The sequence below is a fragment of the Cyprinodon tularosa genome, unplaced genomic scaffold (assembly GCF_016077235.1).
Source record: "Cyprinodon tularosa strain WSP-4 unplaced genomic scaffold, ASM1607723v1 ctg1735, whole genome shotgun sequence".
Lineage (NCBI taxonomy): Eukaryota > Metazoa > Chordata > Actinopteri > Cyprinodontiformes > Cyprinodontidae > Cyprinodon > Cyprinodon tularosa.
The window spans coordinates 6,963-27,603 of record NW_024038561.1 but is presented as its reverse complement, the minus strand read 5'-3'; the positions used below and the strand labels follow the sequence as shown (position 1 = coordinate 27,603).

The 20,641-nt window shown below is 43.7% G+C and overlaps 1 protein-coding gene across 1 annotated transcript; it reads right to left on the bottom strand.

The window, feature by feature from the left end:
- Positions 1-12,574: 12,574 nt before the first annotated feature.
- Positions 12,575-19,943, bottom strand: LOC119781267. Its single transcript, XM_038281676.1, has 4 exons — positions 19,652-19,943; positions 19,327-19,572; positions 19,048-19,245; positions 12,575-12,708 (listed from the first exon to the last, which is right to left on the bottom strand). The coding sequence occupies exons 1-4, from the start codon at positions 19,941-19,943 to the stop codon at positions 12,575-12,577; spliced, it is 870 nt and encodes a 289-aa protein (XP_038137604.1).
- Positions 19,944-20,641: the final 698 nt, after the last annotated feature.

Here is a 20,641-nt window from a genome sequence, read left to right as displayed (position 1 = left end):
TGTCAAAATGTAAACAAACAAAGCAGCCGCAACTACATACGATTGAAGGCATCCAGAAGCTGTTTTATAAATCCAATATTCAATTGTTTATACTCCATTCGTCCATAAGGCTCAACAGATTAAAAGGAATCCAGCATATTTGTAATAAAAATATTCCATGATCAGAAGATCGCCCATAATGTCCGGTTGTTGACATCAGAAAAGTTAGGTGGTCAAAGCTAATGCTTAGCATTGCTGATATTTAGTTCATAATACTTATTTCCCCAGTTGTTAGCCAGCAATGTTTAGTATGGTTTACATCGTCCTCTTACCTACAAGACTAAAGTGTCATCATTTTATGACGCAACTTGAGCCACATACAGTCGCTGAAATCTCACTTCCAGTCATTTCCTGTCAGCCAGTGATGCATGATACTACGCCTCATAGAGTCCCGCTGTTATTGCTTAAGACTACGTGGGCTGTTGGGCTTTGCAGCCAATGTAATAAGGTGTCACACAAGTCTAGATATGCCAAAGTTATTTAAAGGGGTACGTGGTACGTCTTGCATTAGAGAGACACAGACAGCTGTGGCTGGAGCAATGTGCGCAGCTCCAAGCTGAATTATAGCAACGGTCCGATATATTTGGACCGTTTTGATGCTGATTTTGCTTTATTACAATGCTTAAGGCTGAAAAAATAAGATAAAATACAGCTCAGAAAAGGCACTGGTGCTTATTTTAGCTTGAAATGCAGCAGTTTAACTATCTTTTACAGTAAATGTTGCAGTGTTAAAGTAACACTCAAGAGTACATTTGGTCCCACTCTGAATTAGTGTGGGACCAAATGTACTCTCAGAGCGTTACTTTAACACTCAAAGTGTTAGTTTAACACCGCCACATTTACATTTTGTTATATACACTGTTTCTGAAAGAAAGTGGAAAAAACTTGCTTCATAAATATTTTGTGGCCATCGAAAGGCTTCATTGTTATTCTATGGGTCAAATAGTAAAGCAAAGTGTAGTTTATCACAATTTAGAACATTTGGAGATTTTTGGAGATGCTGGTGACACCAAAAGTTAAAAACCCCACAGCTCTGGAACTGTTGTAGCTAGAGGTCTGAAATGTTTTGCATTTGTGGTTGACATTAAGTAGAACATATGTAATGCAATGAGACCTGCATTTAATCAAGCATGTCTTTATTAATTCAATTCAATTCAGTTTATTTATATAGCGCCAAATTCACAACACATGTCATCTCAAGGCACTTTACAGTTCAACCAGATCATACAGTCAAATTGATACAAAGTTTTCTATCTAAGGAAAACCAGTTGATTGCATTGACTCATTGACTCAAATACAATCCCCCACACTAAGCATGCTTGTAGCGACAGTGGAGAGGAAAAACTCCCTTTTAACAGGAAGAAACCTCCAGCAGAACCAGGCTCAGTGTGAGCGGCCATCTGCCGAGGCCGACTGGGGTTCAAGGAGACAGAAGCAGAGATACAAAAAGCAGCTGTAAAAGGCGGCCCCGTCCAGGAAACACACAGCCAGGCAGACGAGCTCCAAGGCAGCTCCCATGCCAGAGGACGAAGAGAGCACATCCACTCAGTCACGGTCAGAGAAACAGGACCACACTGGAAAACAGGCCGATCTCCAACATCTATTAACAAGGGTGTTGATAGAAGCAGTACAGCTGATGTTTCTTTCCAGGATGACGTCACAGCCAAACAGGAACAGACGAGGCAAAGCTACTCTGAGGAAAAGCAGAGAGAGCAGAAGGTTAGGTTATTACTACTGTTCAATAAAGACCTATAATTTTCAAGAATAATAAAACTACTTTGAGTCATGTTTTAACTGATGCAACTTGTTCTGTGTTCTACTCACCCCATTTTCATTTATATATTGAATTAGCTTTCAAATAAGGTATTGCACATGTAATTTGGGCTTACAGTTCCTAAGTTATTTGCTTTTCCATTTGGGTATGTAAAATAGGCAAGAATTTCCCAAAATGAGGTTTATTCCATGTTTAGAAAAGAAGAAATCTTAAAATTTCATATTTCATAGGCGCCAATAAATTAAAGGTGAGTTTTGTTTCCTGTCTTTAGTCTGTATTTATCTCACTGTCAGAGAGAGATGATGTGGTTTATTTTCAGCTAAAAAATGTGAACAGGAAACCTCAGAGTGTCTGTTAGCAGAAAAACCACAAACAGTGCAGCCCATCCAGCACAGAAGATGGAACATTTACTGTCATTCACCAAGATACACACCAACTACAGACCTATAGAAGTTAGATTTGTCCATCTGGATCAGTTCATTATTCAGTAATGGTAGAAATCTATACTCTACAGAAGACCTGAAGGATCAACTTCACACTTTGACCAACCAGCATGTTGATGACAGGTTACATCTGCCTAAAATTGTTGGGATCTGGAGGCTTGTCTACTTTCTCCACCAGAGGGCGCACGAGATCTCTCCTGAGGGCATGAGCTGACTGCGACACCTGTTTCCCATCTGCTCATCAGGAGCCCTATTTAAGGAGGAGGAGGATGACACTTCCCTGCCATAGTGTTTGCCAGTATTGGTACAGCAAAACCTGAGCCAGCTCTCTGATCTGTAACCCTGTTTTTGTGAACCAATCTGATCCTGTGTTCTTCTGCCTCACAGAACCTGACTTATCTGGAAACCTGTCATCCTGGAGAAAATAACCACTGTCTGGAACCTGCTTGCCTGCCCTCTGCCTCAGTCTCTGCCTCTGCCCTCAGCCCTCTGCCTGCCGACTAGCCTCTGGACCCACAAGGTCCCCCCCCCCCGCTGATCAGATTCCTCTCTGAGCAGGTATTTATCCCAGTCATCTGTAAACTGCAAGTTTCCTGGATCCACTCTAACGTCTCTGTCCTCCTCAGCGGCTTCCCTCCCGTGACCAGTCTGCCAAACCCAGAACCAGTGCACCATTTTACTTGTGAACTTTGTTAAATAAATCATTTAACTTTTTCTCTGTCTCTAAGAGCGATTTCTGCATGTGGGTTAGACGCCTAGACCCCAACATGACAAAAATGACCCATTATTGACTGGTTAATAATAGCTGATTGGTCTAAAAACACAAACACTCAACATTAATTTAGTTCAGAAACCATTGATCCTAAAATATTTCGATAGAGGACGTCACTTTCTGACATAATCTGAGCGCTTTGACTAACAGTCTCCTTCCTAAAATCCTTTCATTGTTTAAACACCAACAGATGATTTCTGGTTTGTATATATATATATATATACATATATATATATATTGCTGATATCAGTGAGGTTTGGAACATTTTTTGACTTCCTAAAAGGTTTATAATATAAAACCTCTGTCTTTATCAAAATGTCTGTAAAACATAATGAAGTTCAATAAAGGTTACAGCAGGAAAAACTGATTTATCTATGGTTCTATAAGTTATATTTTAACATCTACCCAACAGCAGTTCTGAAAAGTTCTGGTTCCTGTCATCCATGTAAGTCATTAATTAAAGATGGAAAATCACACAAAATGAAAACAAAAATCACAATCTTACCTTAATTGGAAACACCGATGTTACCATAAACATTTTCCCCTCCAACTTCTTCTTAAACAAAAAAAAGATTGTAATTATTTTCACAGTTCTTTTCTATTGGTTGTTATCAACTTTTGATACGTAACAGAACAAGCTTCCTCTAACCTTCAGATTTCCTCTGAACACATCGTCTCCTCAGTAGAACCAGCAGCACAACCATAAGAATCATCTTTGAAAGTAACGGGAGAACGTAGTAAAGGAAGTAGCAGAGAAATACAGAAGATGTTGTAGATGGAAGAGAAGTTGCAGGACAAGAAGTGGTTGAAGGACCAGGAAGGGTTGTAAAAGTGTTTGATGGTTTATCTGAAATAGGATAATTATTAGATAATTACCAGTCATTTATTTAAAAAAAACAGAATTAAACATTGTTTTCATGGTTCTGACCTTCAACAGAGATCCAGCTGGATGGAGACTCTCCATGACCCCTGATGTTACACCTGTAGAGGCCTTGATCAGAGCTGGTCACATGGTGGAGGGTCATGTGACCTTTGGGCTCAGTCCTGATGAGGGAGCCATCTTTATAGAAAGCAGCTGGGAGGTTGGAGGGAGTGGTCTCTGTTAGACAGCTCAGAGTGACGTCATCTCCCTCCATCACAGGGAGGACAGGACTCTGCAGGATCACTGATCCACCTCAACACAGAGACAAACTACAGCATTTCATCCATTTCCACACAGCTTCATCAACACTAACTCCACAGTCTGATCTTACCAGTGACAGTGAGCTGGATGCTGCTGCTGGCTGCTCCCTCTCTGGACGACCAACACCAGTAAACTCCACTGTCTGATGTGGACAACCAGAAGATGTTGCAGGTCGAAGCAGTTGGTTCCCCCCATCTATCTCCACACTGAGTCCTGATCCCTCTAGTTGTGATCCTCCATACAGTCCATCCAGCAGAGCTGCTGTTCTCACAGCTCAGAGAGACAGAGTCTCCTGTAAAAAACTGAGATGTCTTTGGACTCACAGTGAGATCAGCTGCTGGAATGAAAAACGTTTTTATTTATATTGTCTCAGATCCAAAGTTGTAAAGAGAAATAACCAAAAGTGTTTGTGCTAACTCTGAATATTAAGTTGTAAAACAGGAAGTGAACCAACCTTGGTTTGTTGTGCAGCTCAGCACTGAGGTTAGAACTAAAAGGAAAGAAAAACCACTTTGAACTAACAACTTCATCATTTGTCACTTAAAGACAGTTTTACACCTCACATAGTTTCCATTCAGACCATTACTGTAAATGTTGTTCCAGCAGGTAGAAAATAGCTCTATATCATTAAGTTCTATTAATATGTTCCATGTTTCATCTGTTCTCTTCAGATTCCAGTAGAACTTCTCCTCAGTGTGTTTTAACCCAGTTCCAGGCTGTTTCCCAGCCTCTCCTCCATCATCAGTTATCTACAGAAACACAAGAAATGTTCAGAAAGAATCTGTACTTACTGAGCAGAAATCTGACAGATGTTTCCGTCATTGTGTCTCTCAGAGCTCTGATAGAGATGTTCAGAGGCTGAGAGTAAAACCCTCCTCTTCCTCTGTGGTTGAGGGGCTGCAGGAACATTAAGTAGCCGACAATGTAAAGACACGTATCTCCACCACCAATTGGGCCCTGGCTGTGGGTTAGCAGCATCACATCACTTCCTGTTTGGGTCTAGGTTATTTATTCTGAACACGTTTCAAACACCTGCTTGAAGTTGTTAATTTAGAAACCCCTTTATCCCACGTTTCTCATTCACTCCAGAAAATGTCTAAAACAAAACACCCGGACTTCGGTTCTTGTTCTTTATCCGAAGATCTTCCTCATCTCAAAGCTAATGATGGAGGTTATGCTTTGGTGGAGCAGCGGTTTGGAGGCCTTAGTCTTTGAAGGGGCTGACCCGGGTTTGAATTCAGCCTGGTGTTGCTGCATGTCTCTCCCCCTCTCTTATACCTGCTTCCCTGTCAGTGAACTGTCCAAAGAAAATGAGCCACAAGTGCTGTACCCCCCCCCCCCCCCACCCCCCCCAAAAAAAATAGTGATGAAGAAGATGCCAAGATTAAGCTGAACACAATGTTATCCATCATTGTACTTGGCGCTTGGACACACTAGGACAGAGGTTGATGACCAATTTTGTTGTTGTATCTTCTGCCTATGAATGCATGTGTTTTGGACACTTGGGTAAAGACAGTGGCAGAGCTGTCCACCGATCACCAAATGGTGGTGAGCTGGATATGCTGGAATAGGATGAAGTCGGAAAAATTCTGCAGGCCCAAGTGAGTATTGACGAAGCTAATGGAGCCCTCGATTAGCGACATGTTTAACTCCCGCCTGCAGGAGAGCTTCTCCAAGATTCAGAAGGAGGCCAATGGAGGACAATGTTTGTTGGAGGTCCCTGTCCTCAGCCTCTACGTATTATAAAGCTGTAGCTGTAGCTGTAAATTTTCTGTGTCTGTTGTGGTGGCATTTCCCAAACCCAGTGGTGAGAACTGGCAGTAAGGGATGGTGTCAAGATGAAGAATTAGTCCTATCAAGCCTGGTTGCCTTGTGAGAATCATTAGGCAGCAAGCATGTATTGTGAGGCCAAGCGTGGCACTGCCCAGTCTTTTGCAGAGGCAAAAATTGTGCATGGGAAGAATTTGGAGAGACTATGTAGAAAGACTAATGGTCAGCCTCAAAACAATTCAGGTGAACTGTGCTTAATTTCAAGAGGGAAGTAGTGCTTGTCAAGTGATTCTGTAACTGCACCCCACACTTGAAAGGGCTGGACCCATGACTTTAAGAGTATAGCTGGATTTACTCAGACAGAGCAGCTGAGACTTTTTCCATTCTTTTTATTTGCCCATTTTGTGGTCAGTCTTAACATTAGTCAGGTAAAAACCTTAGGACAGTAAGACAGTTAGGATTGTTGGTGAACATATAATATTCAGCATACACAGAATATAAATTAAATCAAAATACTTTAATCAATCTTCATATACACATAACAGTTTTACAAAATGTACCACAATATTGCACCTTGCCTAGACATTTAACCTTAAATACCATACAACACAACCCGATAAAGCACAACATGGATACACATTTCCCAAATTATTTAGACCACTGCAGCCTATGAGTATAAATCAAACGAGGAGGACTCCACTCAAATTACACATAATAATTTAAAGAGCAGTATCAGTAAGATCCTATAAAAGTTTATTACCGGCTGCCTCTTCAGTTTTTTGACATGGGTCCTCAATTCTCTGCAGCTAGTTTTCAGCAAGACTCTCTTGCACAACTCGCAAGAAGTTAGGTGACATTTATGTAGGGTGACCAAACGTCCGTATTTCCCGGGACATATCCGTATTTCACGTCCTGTCCCGGGCGTTCCGGGTTTTTTTTGGAAAGTGAGGAAATATCCTGATTTTTTAAATTACCTTAATTGGACCATTAAATTTACAGCCACTAGGGCACTGCGCACGACGCTGCGTGTGATGTAATCCCTGAGCCGCGTCAGTGCGGGCATCCCTGTTCTTAATCAGAGGCTCTGTTCGAAAACCTGGGCTGCATCCTCCCAGGACGCGGTCTACCTAGACTGGATCCTTCCAAGTCCTTGAAAATAAGGAGACAAGAAGAGTTTTAGCTGTAAATTCCAACAGGTCCAGCCTTGGGCGGGTTTTACCGCCGTATGCTCTGTTGCTTAGCAACCGTGAAAGTTGACACACAAAGCAGGAAAAGAATGAATACCGAGGTTTTCAAAACTGTTTGTTTATTTATTTATTTTTTTAAAAGTTAAAGTGAACAAAGACTACACTCACAAGAATCCAGAGTGGAATAAATGTTCCAACCACCGGGAGCAGGAACAAATAAAATCAAATGTAATGATAGAAACCTTAGTCAGTTAAATAACCTGCTGCTGTCATTCTGCACATCTCTGATGTTGCTGCTATCTTCAAATATCCATTACTGTAAAAATGTCCATAGCTGTATAGTGGTTATTTATTCTCCAGCTTTATATTGTTAAAACACTTTACAGAATTGTATTTTTTATATTTGAACTCTTCCCTATTATGTTTTTCTTACACATTCTTCTAAGGTCCTCATTTGTGTGACCATTTTCAAAAATCTTTCTGCTGCTGTAAATTTGCCCATTGTGGGACAATAAAGGGATTTTCTATTCTATAAAAGGGGTAGAAATATATAAGTAAATCTAAACAATGTATGTATAAAAATATATCTGCAAAATCTCTAATATTCAACAAAAAAATACTTAGTTAAGCATATTGTACAAAACAACAATAAAAAATTAAACTCCTATCAGATTTATAGTCCCCACCCGGCAGATCTATTAGAATCTGTCCTTAAATTCCAGCCAAACCCATTTACACAGTAACAGATAAAAACATTTAGATAAACCAAACATTACCGCCACATATCTGACTCTATAACCATTAAAACAACTATTTTCATTCATTTCAGACGGAACTATTCACAGAGTTGTATTATATTAAACTGAACTTCCAATTTTAACCACTATTCGGCGCCAAGTAACCTTTCCTCTGATCACGGAGCAAATCCCGATGATGAGACATTATTTCTTTCATTGTGCTATTTATTCATTACAGGAATTGTTAAGCATTTTTAATAAAAACATTTTGAATAAAATTGTCGTTTGTTATTGGAGTTATTGCTGTTGACTTTTACTGAAAAGCATTTTTAATACATCAACTGTAAATATCATGTTATTGTACGATTACGTAGGCCAACGTTAAGTGAGTGCATGCCACAGATCCCCCCACCCCCACCCACCCCCCAAGGTGTCCTGGTTTTCCCAAATGAAAATATGGTCACCCTACATTTATGCCTTCACAAATGTGAGGCAAAGCACTTCGGGTGTGCACACTAATAGACCTGCCCTAGGCTGCCACCAATTAGCAGGTCAGTGCAACAGTGCTTTTCTCAAACTATTTCAGACATTGTTGGACAGCGGAAGGGATAGACTGTGAATCTCCTTAACCAGCCTGACATGGCTTCCGTGGCAAAAGAAGAGGCAGTGTGCTCCAGGAAGGATTGATGGCTTATCACCCAGACTGAAGTCAACAAGTTGATCAAAATACTTCATAGTGGCAAAACGGTGGATGAGATCTGGTCTGACCTCAACATTGCGTGGAAGTCAGCGAAAGTGCCTGGGACTAAGAGACTGGGTAGGTGGTAGATAATAGGATGCATTACAACTGTAGGAGGATCATATTTCTCAGCCTCGAAGAAAAGGCATATGCTGGATACTGCAGAGGTGATTCTAGATGATTGTTATTAAACACTTGATTAGCTCTAAACCCTCTGCAGTGAGCTCAAGGCTGCGTGGGAGTTTGCCCAACTCTTCCATATGTGTTTTGTGGACCTGCTGAAGTTATTTAACCATATCCCTTGTGGTGCCCTTTGGGGGTGCTCCACAAGTAGGGGGTATTTTAGGGGTCATCTGGTGTCTGTGCAAGTGTAGAAGTTTGACCTGCATTGCTGGCATTAAGTTTGACCTTTTCCAGTTGCATGTTGGCCTCTGGCAGGAATGCTTCTGTCATTAGTACCATTTATTATCTTTTTGGAAATGTCTGTGTAAATTCTCAGTCCTCCAGATCATGGCAACTGCATAGTGTGAGCCTAAAAGATTGACAATAACACCTCGAAGTAGGTGTCTGTTGGGATTATTTCTGTTATACATATAGCTACTGATCACAACCATGAGTAGCCTAAGTTTTCTGAGGTTTTAACTGGAAGGTCAACTGTTACAGCAGAGTGTCTGACAACCCTGGGTGGGAGGTGCTTACTGTGTCCTGACTGTTTTGATCAGGTGCAGCTGATGTAAACAGAACTACTCCCCTCTGTCCCCTCTGAAGACACATCCCTCCGGTGGAGGTTTTAAAAGAGCCGACTTCCTGTTACAACGTTTTATTTTTTCGGCGGTCCTACAACGCATACAGCTCGTTTGAGCATTCCCAGCTGACGGCTATGCTAAGTAGCAACCAAAATCCTCCACGGAAGTCTGTGCTCGCTGGACTGAGTCAGACTGCCTTTTTCCTGCAATTCAGAAGGAGCTGAATGCATTGTTTTTATTCTTCCTGTGATTCAAACTGAGTTGAACGCAGTATTTCCGGAAGCCTGCTGCAGCAGAGACAGAGAAGAGTTAATTCAGCTCTGTGAACCTTAACCTAGCCGCCGAACAACGGGGCCCCCAATCGCTGTTCGCCAAATGAGCCGTTAGAAGCCGCCAGACCCGTGGCTGCCTGAGATGGAGGCAGACTGAGCAGCACCAAGGTGCTGCTGGAGTTCACGGCTACAAGCTAACCAACATAGCTATAAAGGACATGTCTCCTACTGCACTGAGTTATAAAATTGACCCACCTTGCAAAGTCCCCTCTTATTATTGCATCAGAAAGTTATCCAAAATCTCTTTGAGAGCTGCTGTTGGACGTCCTTTATCCTTCCCCTTTCATCTGATGCTTAATAATCGTTCTGCTTGGCTGACCTAGGTAGAATAGATAGTTGTGTTGGTGTTCTATTTGAAATAAGCTTTCTGATTCAACTGCTGATATTTTTAAGAGTTTTAACTGAATGTTAATGCTCACTACAGACTGAATGAGTAACATGTTGCTGAAGCTAACTGCTACAATGGACTTTCTAACATTGTAGCTTAGCTACCCCATGCTGAACACATTATAGAGGCTACATTGTACCCCCTCCTTGAACTGCCACCTTAAGGTGGTGGAGGGGTTTCAGTGCCTGGGTGATCCCAGAGGCTATGTTGTCGGGGGATAAATGCCCCTGGTAGGGTCTCCCAAGGCAAACAGGCTCTGGGTGACAGGTCAGACGAAGAGCGGTTCAAAAACCCTTATGACGAGAAACACAGCAAGGCAAGTGACGTCGTCCGGTACGGCGGAGCCGGGACCCCATCCTGGAGCCAGGCCTGGGGTTGGGGTTTGTCGGGGAGCGCCTGGTGGTCGGGTTCTTCCTCACGGGACCTGGCCGGGCCCAGCCCGAAGGAGCGACACGAGGCCATCCCCCAGTGGGCCCACCACCTGCAGGGGGAACCATGAGGGACCGGTGCAAAGGGGATTGAGCGGCAGCCAGAGGCGGAGACCTCGGCGACCTGATCCGCTTAAACTGGCTGTGGGGACATGTAATGTCACCTCACTGGTGGAGAAGGAGCCAGAGCTTGTGCAAGAGGTGGAGCGATACCGGCTGGAAATAGTTGGGCTTGCCTCTACACACAGGCAGAGCTCTGGAACCCAGCTCCTTGAGAGAGGCTGGACTCTCTCCTACTTTGGAGTGACCCGCGGGGAGAGGCGGAGGGCGGGGGTGGTTGTGCTTGTCTCCCCCCAGCTCAGCCATCTCATGTTGGAGTTCACCCCGGTAGACGAGAGGGTCGCATCCCTTCGCCTTTGGGTTGAAGGGAGGACTCTGACAGTTGTCTCGGCCTATGGGCCGAACGGCAGTACGGAGTACCAGGCCTTTTAAGCATCCCTGGGGAGGGTGTTAGAAGGCGCCCATCCCGGGGATTCCATCATTCTACTGGGAGACTTCAACGCCCAAGTGGGAAACGACCTGGAGGGGCGTGATCGGGAGGAACGGGCCCCCAGCTCTGAACCTGAATGGTGTCTCATTATTGGACTTCTGTGCAAGTCACGGATTGTCCATAATGAACACCATGTTCAGGCATAAGGATGTCCATCGGTGCAACAGGGCACCAGGGCACCCTACGCCAAAGGTCGATGATCGACTTTGTAGTCATATCTTCTGATCTTCGGCTGCATGTCTTGGACACTCGGGTGAAGAGAGGGGCAGAGCTGTACACCGACCACCACCCGTTGGTGAGTTGGATATGCTGGAAGAGCCGGTGGTGGACACCGACTGTAGGGGATGCTGTCAAGCTGAAGAAGGAGTCCTATCGAGCTTGGCTGGCTTGTGGGACTCCTGAAGCAGCAAGCACGTACCGTGAGGCCAAGCGTGTCGCGGCCCTGGCGGTTGCAGAGGCAAAATCTCGGGCCTGGGAGGAGTTCGGAGAGGCCATGGAAAAAGACTATCGGTTGGCCTCAAAGCGATTCTGGCAAACCGTCCGGCCCCTCCGGAGGGGAAAGCAGTGCTTCACTAACACTGTTTTCAGTGAGAGCGGGGAGCTGCTGACCTTGAAGGAGGATATTGTCGGGCGGTGGAAGGAATACTTTGAGGATCTCCTCAACCCGACAGACACGCCTTCCGAGGGGTGGTCGCGCCTGTGGCCGGGGTTCATGTGTGTCTGTTGTGGGCTGGTTGCGGGCTTCAGGGGTGTGGCTTCGCTTTGTTGGGGCGGGTGCCGGTGGTGCCCAGTGCGGTGGATTGTGCGCGGGGGCGGTTTGGGAGTGGGGGGCTGCTTGGTGTTTGGTGGTGGGGGGGCGGGCCGCGGTCAGCGTGGCCGTTCTCCTCTCGGCGGCCCGTGGGCGGTGCGTGGCCGGAGCGGGGTGGGTCGTGCTGCTTTCGCGCCGGGCACGGCGGGATCGGCAGGGTCGTGTCTGTTGCTTTCTTTTTACTGCTTGTGCTCGACTTCTGGCGCGCGGCTGGGGCGGCTTTGCTGCTCTGTCCTTTGTTTTGCCTTGCGGCTGTGTTTGCTGTGGTCGGTGGGAGTGAAGTGGTTTCGCTGTGTTTTTGGGTGGGGGGGAATCCGCCTGGGGGCTTGCTTGGTGCCGTTGGTCCATCCATATCGGCCTTCCGGTGTTGTTTCTGTCAGGGCCGCTCGGGCCCCCGTGTGCCGGCGGTGCGCTGTCGGTGGGGTTCCCTCGGTCGGTGTCCCAGCGGGCTTGTTTATCTCCTGGGATGGCAGGCATGTTGATTTGCCTGGGGAGGAGCGTCTGGGTGGAGGAGTCCTCGTGCTGTGGCGATGGGTGTTGGACACTGACTTGTGTTGGCCGTTCTTCTTCAATGAGGGGGATTTTTTTGTGTGGGAGGGTGGGTGTGAGCGGGGGAATCAGAGCTTGGAATGGGACTCAGGATTTGTGCTTTGCTGTGTTGTGGGGCTTTCTTCTTCTTCAGATTGGTGTTGTAGGACCGGTGTCGGGGGGGAGTCGTTCGGGGGCTGGTGTCCGGGTGTAGGTGTTGGTGCCGGCGCCGGGGGTTTTTGGGTATTGCCCGTCCCTCCTGCTGGACTCGTCCCAGCGGCTCCCTGGGGCGCCGGCATGACGGTGGCTGGGGGGCTTCTTCGGGGCTGTCTCTCCTCCTCCCTTGGTGGGGGTCTGATTTCCAGGGCTGGCCCCTCCTTGGTGCCTTCGCTCTTGGGGTCCCTTTGGGCGCCTGGGGCTATGGGTCTTCCGGCGCTGGACTCAGTGCTCTGGGGGCTGTGCCACTCCAGCTGTCCACAACCACTATTGAACATTTTTCTATGGATAAACTTTACATGAACAAGTGCACCCTCACAAACAATTACAGGTGCTAGGCTCCAGGTACTCAGAGATTCACTTCCATACAGAAAGCCCACATCCGTATCTTCAGGTAACACAGAGTACATGTCAGACTTAATAATATTACTTTAGCGATAGTTTCAAGGTGTTGCTTTATTGTGTATCTCGTACCATGTCTTTCGGTTGTGCTGTTCTTTTTTCATCTCGTTACAGGTGATGAAGCAGACTGAAAATGTTTTGTCATTGTCTCCTTTGTATCTTTTCTTTCTTTCATCTTTTCTCTTTTTTTTCCTTTTCTTCTTCTGTTTTTCTGCTCTATTTACATTGCAGTGTCCATATAAACTGTAAAACCCCCTGCATAATTATAATAAAGCAATTTGTATGCATGAAACAAGTGGAGCAATATGGCGATTGCCATACTGCTACACTTGTGAAAGTAAAATCTGTTGGGCTCTTTTTGGCATCAAGACAATTATTCTTATTGCCACATTCCAGACAGGACATTGTTAAATAAAAATAAAAATAGAATAAAAAAATAAAAAGTTTGTTGTTATTTAAGAAATTAATTATATTATTTTCTTATGGATTTTTTATGTAGTTCTATTAATCATAAAATAAGCTGAGGCTGCTAAGTGAGGCAGTGGGTAGCACTGCTGCCTTGCAACAAGAAGGTTCTGGGTTCGATTCCTGGCCCGGGGTCTTTCTGCATGGAATTTGCATGTTCTCCCTGAGCATGCGTGGTCCAAAAGTCCAAAAACATGACTGTTAGGTTCATTGGCTTCTCTACGTTCTCCTTAGGTGTGAGTGTGTGCGTGAATGGTTGTTTGTCCTGTTTGTCTCTGTGTTGCCCTGGTGACCTGTCCAGGGTGGACCCCGCCTCTTCCCCCCACTTGGGATTAAGCGTGTTTGAAAATGGATGGATGGATAAAAATAAGCTGAAGAACAAGATCAATATTTATCAAATGACTTAATTGTCAGAGTAATCACTCACTAAAATAATCACTATTAATTAATTGCTTATTTTAGGTTGTTTTAGAACAGTTTCTGTCCATCTTATGTTCAGCATAACATTCAACACAGACCTTACAGTCTACTGTCTGCAGGTTAACAAGTTTGAGACACATCAGATAAAGAAAACAGAGACGTTTCTAAGACAAATGATTGATTCAACACTTTTTGCTGAGATAATCATTGCATCAGGAAGAAAATATTCTCAGCGAAGAAGTGATGAACAGAAGGCATTTCTGAATGAAACTGCAGATGTAAAGTGATGTTAGGCTCTGGAGGCAGGAGCTGCCAGCTGGTCATCATTGATGGACTGATGGATTCTCTCCCTGATGAAAAGCATCAGCAACATCTCTTCCTGGTCAGACCTCTGAAATCACAAAAAAATATTTCAGCTACATTACTCACAGCTACAGCAAAAACCTGTTTAATTCCACTGACTGAAGAAATCTACATCAGACCAGAACATGAGCAGAGATGCTCTGTTAACGGTACAGCATACAGAAGGTGATCTGCTGGAAGGAAGGGGGTGGGGTGGGGGGTGTGATTGGATTAATCCGATGCAATAACAAAAGAGGCAGATCTGCAGGGCTTATTTTGATCACTAACAGCAGCTTGAAATAAAAGGAAGTGTCCCTAAAGCTGTGGCGGATAGCACAGTAGCCGCGGCTCAGGCAGGCAGCAGCACAGCTCCCAACACCATCAGGTTCACCGACTTCGTAGTAGAACCTCGGCACCACTAATTCGGATCGGATGTTGATTAAACAACCTGGATGGTTCTCTCATCTGCTTCAGCGGGCAGGTTATCTAAAAACTATGTTCAGCTTGGTTTGAAGCAATCACTACATTCAGTCTCCCTGAAGTATAGGCTGGATGTAGTCTGGTTCAGCCAGCGAGCAGAAATTTCTCCAGAGGGGGGGTTGGGCTGCATAACATAGCTTCAGCTGACAACCAGTGTTCCTTTCCTCTCAGACCTGAATGGCCACAGGTAAAACAGAAGGTGCAGATTAAGTTGGTTGCTTAAGTAATTTCTGTTGAAGGATGTGACGTCGGGGGGAATTGCTTTTGCTTAAGTCACTGACATTTGATCTTCAATAGCAACCATAGTCTGAAGTTGAATGTCTAACTAATTTGAGATTGCATTGTTAGTGTATCAATCAAAAACTGACAAAAATTTAACAATGATTTTTTTTTCACTTCGATATACTAAAATTAAAGGAGTCAAAGAATTTATGCTCTTTTCAGAACTGGTTGATTTTTATGTAGGAGAAGAAAAATGTCAGTGTCTCTGTAAGTCATCTAGGAGTCTCATATGTAATTAGAGATAAAGAATAAATTAGCCAGTTTTAAGTGTGTATTAATGTCAATATGTTTATATCAGCATTACGTGGGGTATAGTGGATTATTTTATTCAGGTTCTTTATAAGCAAAAGGTGAAAGAAAATCAAGTCTGCCTTTAGTAATTTATTTAGAAATATGGATGTAGTTTTCATGATCTCAGCACTGATACTGGTCTGATTCCAGGGAAGACAAACCTGCTCAGCTCTGCCATGTTCTCCTTACGACTCATCTAATCAACCTGCCCCTATTAGTATCTAACCAGCCTTCAGTGCTAGATCATTTCGAGCAATCCACTGAGGTCTGTTCTGTCGTTTTGTTCCTGACTTCCTGCCTGTTTGCCTGACCTGTCTTGCCTCTTGATTATCTGAGCGTGCCTGAAGCTTGTCAGATCTGAAAGCCTGCCTGTTACCGGGCTTGGAACTGTCCCCTGTCTCCCTTGGATGACCCTTTCTCTCTGAAAATCGGATCAACTGGCTTGGACCCTGTACCTACTCACGGATCACGCACTCTGGTTTATCCTTTTGCTATTCGTGCTTGATTCTGCTCTCACGGTTCTGTTCTCACCCATTGCATTCCTATGGACAAATCTTTATCGAACACAGAAGGATTCCCTAGAGATGTCCTGGAAGTTCTGAGCACAGGAAGGGTCCGTGACATTATACGCCAACTGGCAACACCACTGAATTTCTATTTTTGGATTCAAACGATCGCCAGGTCTGTGATCCAGAACTCTCTGTCTGAATTAATTCCATCTGTCATTTCCTAGTCAGCAATATTCCCTCTCTCAGTACAGAGGTGGGGGGGATCCAGCTCAGGTCTCAGACGAGTCTTTCCCATCCTGCTGCAGTTTTGTATATAATAAAATTTTAAACCCTTACCCTGTGTTCTGGCTGAATTCTGGGTCCTCAGATTCTCTTTGTTACAGAATAATCTGACCAAAAATGGACCCATTGCCAGACCAGCAGTGTCAGACAGGCATTGAAAATTGTATCAGTAATTTAAAATCTGGCGTTAGGTAGATTCTGGGTCTACTAAGTAACCAAGACCAACCTGGAACTCCACTTCCGCATTCGTCAGTTCACATGACGCCTCTGGCAACCCCGTTACCTGTTATCAGGGAGCCTCCAGAATTATTGCAAGACGATTCTGACCAGTGTTTTGCATTTATGACCCAGTGCGAGGTCCGTTTTGAAATTACAGCCCTAGTCATAATCCACTGGCTGGTCTAAAATAGCATATGTTATACCATTGCTTGCTGGAAAGGGAAAACTTTGGGGAACCTCAAGTGGTAGAATAAATCACATGTTTACCACTCATATACAGCTTTTTGTGAACTGGCGCTATAGTTTATTTCTATAGTGCCAGTTCACAACACATGTCATCTCAATGCACTTTACAGTTCACCAGATCATCCAGTCTATGTAAGGAAAACCAGCTGATTGCATTGACTCATTGACTCTTCAGCAATCCCTCACACAAAGCATGCTTGTAGCGACAGTTGAAGGGAAAAACTCCCTTTTAACAGGAAGAAACCTTCAGCAGAACCAGGCTCAGTGTGAGTGGCCATCTGCTGAGGCCCACTGGGGTTCAAGGAGACAGAAGCAGACATAGAAAAAGAAGAATAGATACAAAAGGCAACTGTCAACCAGCTCCACAGGCGGCCCCGTCCAGGAAACATACAGCCAGGCAGACGAGCTCCAAGCCAGCTCCCATGTCAGAGGACGAAGAGAGCACATCCAGTTAGTCACAGTCAGAGAAACAGGACTACACTGGAAAACAGGCCAAGCTCCAACATCTAGAAACAAAGGTGTTGATGGAAGCAGCACAGCTGATATTTCTCTCCAGGATGGAGTCACAGCCAAACAGGAACAGACCAGATGAAGCTACTATGAGAAAAAGCAGAGAGAGCAGAACGTTAGAGATTGAACTGACAGATTCTGCAGAGTGGGAGAATAGAGATAAAATGAAGCAGAATGATGAAAAAGGGGTCCCTATGTCCTCCAGCAGTCTAAGCCTATAGCAGCAGAACTATAGAGATAGAATGAAGCAGAATGATGAAAAACGGGTCCCTATGTCCTCCAGCAGTCTAAGCCTATAGCAGCATAACTATAGAGATAGATCAGGATAACCTGAGCCACTCTAACTAGAAGCTTTATCAAAAAGGAAAGTTTTAAGCCTAGCCTAAAAGTAGACAGGGTGTCTGCCTCACGGACTAAAACTGGTAGTTGGTTCCACAGGAGAGGAGCCTGATAACTAAAAGATCTGCCTCCCATTCTACTTTTAGAAATTCTAGGAACCACTGGTAAACCTGCAGATTGAGAGCGTAGTTCTCTGTTAGGAACATAAGGAACAATCAGATCTCCGATATCAGATGGAGCTTGGCCATTTAAGGCTTTATATGTGAGAAGGAGGATTTTAAATTATATTCTGGATTTAACAGGAAGCCAATGAAGAGAAGCCAGGATAGGAGAGATATGATCTCTCTTTCTGGTCAATCAATTAATCAAACAATCTTTATTGTCAGCCACATTTTGCATTTTAATCGAGATTTCAGTTTCAGTTCAAACAAACTCAGTGTCTGCGCATGTCTGTGACTCCCAAGAACCTTGAGAATTCATCTCACATTCCATGTGTCCCGGGTTAAGCCTGTCAAGACATCAAGGTGTGTTAGAAGGCCTTGAACTGTGCCCTATGCTCACTGGACATCACATCCCCTGGCCTGGACCCTGTACCTACTCATGGATCACACTCTTTGGTTTGCCATTTTGTTATTCATGGTTGAACCTTTTACAGTGTGTAAAGGTAGAAAAGAAGATATTTTTAAATTTCATAGGCGACAACAAATTAAAGGTGAGTTTTGTTTCCTGTCTTTAGTCTGTTTTCATCTCAGTGTCAGAGAGAGAAGATGTGGTTTATATTCAGCTAAAATATGTGAACAGGAAACCCGATGGCGTCTGATAGTCAGTTAGCAGAAAAACCACAAACAGCGGCAGCCCATCCAGCACAGAGGGTTAGAACGTTTACTGTTATTCACCAAGATACACACCAACTACAGACCTATAGAAGTTAGATTTGTCCATCTGGATCGGTTAATTATTCAGTAATGGTAGAAATCTATATTCTACAGAATAGCTGAAGGATCAACTTCACATTTTGACCAACCAGCATGTTGATGACAGATTACATCTGCCTAAAATGACCTATTATTGGCATTATTAACCCTATAATGTTTCAATAGAGGACGTCTCTTTCTGAAATAATCTGAGCTCTTTGACTAACTGTCTCCTCCCTAAAATCCTTTCATTGTTTAAACACCAACAGATGATTTCCTGTTTATTCCTTCATATTGCTGATATCAATGAGGTTTGGAAGATTTTTTGACTTCCTAAAAGGTTATAATATAAAACCTGTCTTTATCAAAATCTCTGTAAAACATAATGAAGTTCAATAAAGGTTACAGCAGGAAAAACTGATTTATCTATGGTTCTATAAGTTATATTTTAACATCTATCCAGCACCAGTTCTGAAAAGTTCTGGTTCCTGTCATCCATGTAAGTCATTAATTATAGATGGAAAATCACATAAAATGAAAACAAAAATCACAATCTTACCTTAATTGGAAACACCAATGTTACCATAAACATTTTCCCCTGCAACTTCTTCTTAAAAAACAAAAAAAAGATTGTAATTATTTTCACAGTTCTTTTCTATTGGTTGTTATCAACCTTTGTTACGTAACAGAACAAGCTTCCTCTAACCTTCAGATTTCCTCTCAACACATCGTCTCCTCAGTAGGACCAGCAGCACAACCATAAGAATCATCTTTGAAAGTAACGGGAGAACGTAGTAAAGGAAGTAGCAGAGAAATACAGAAGATGTTGTAGATGGAAGAGAAGTTGCAGGACAAGAAGTGGTTGAAGGACCAGGAAGGGTTGTAAAAGTGTTTGATGGTTTATCTGAAATAGGATAATTATTAGATAATTACCAGTCATTTCTTTTAAAAACCCAGAATTAAACATTGTTTTCATGGTTCTGACCTTCAACAGAGATCCAGCTGGATGGAGACTCTCCATGACCCCTGATGTTACACCTGTAGAGGCCTTGATCAGAGCTGGTCACATGGTGGAGGGTCATGTGACCTTTGGGCTCAGTCCTGATGAGGGAGCCATCTTTATAGAAAGCAGCTGGGAGGTTGGAGGGAGTGGTCTCTGTTAGACAGCTCAGAGTGACGTCATCTCCCTCCATCACAGGGAGGACAGGACTCTGCAGGATCACTGATCCACCTCAACACAGAGACAAACTACAGCATTTCATCCATTTCCACACAGCTTCATCAACACTAACTCCACAGTCTGATCTTACCAGTGACAGTGAGCTGGATGCTGCTGCTGGCTGCTCCCTCTCTGGACGACCAACACCAGTAAACTCCACTGTCTGATGGTATCAACCAGCTGATGTTACAGGTAGAACCAGCTTTTTCTCCCCATCCATCTCCACACTGAGTCCTGGTTTCTCTGGTTGTGTTCCTCCATACAGTCCATCCAGCAGAGCTGTTGTCCTCACAGCTCAGAGACACTTCTTTACCTTTAAAGAACTGAGATCTGCTGGGACTCACAGTCAGACAAGCTGCTGAAATGACAAACTTATTATTCATACGTACAGAAACCATGAACATTTTCTTAACCATAGATGTTTACTCTGAATATTAAGGTGTTAGACAGGAAGTGAACCAACCTTGGTTTGTTGTGCAGCTCAGTACTGAGGTTAGAACTAAAAAGAGAAAAATTATAATAATTTGGTTTAACAAAAAACTTCATCATTTCTCGCATAAAACAGTTTTACACCTCAGATAGTTTCCATTCAGACCATTACTGTAAATGTTGTTCCAGCAGGTAGAAAATAGCTCTATATCATTAAGTTCTATTAATATTTTCCAGGTTTAATCTGTTCTCTTCAGATTCCAGTAGAACTTCTCCTCAGTGTGTTTTAACCCAGTTCCAGGCTGTTTCCCAGCCTCTCCTCCATCATCAGTTATCTACAGAAACCCAGGAAATGTTCAGAAAGAATCTACTTACTGAGCAGAAATCTGACAGATGTTTCCTTCATTGTGTCTCTCAGAGCTCTGGTAGAGATGTTCTGAGGCTGAGAGTAAAACCCTCCTCTTCCTCAGTGGTTATGGGTTGCAGGAACAGAAAGTGAGCAATGTTGCAAAGACAAGTATCTCTACCAATCGGGCACTGGATGTGGGTTAACAGCATTACATCACTTCCTGTTCAGCTTAAGGTTATTATTTTCTAAACACGTTTGAAACACCTACTTCTGTTGTCAATCTTCTCATGTAGGAACCCTTCA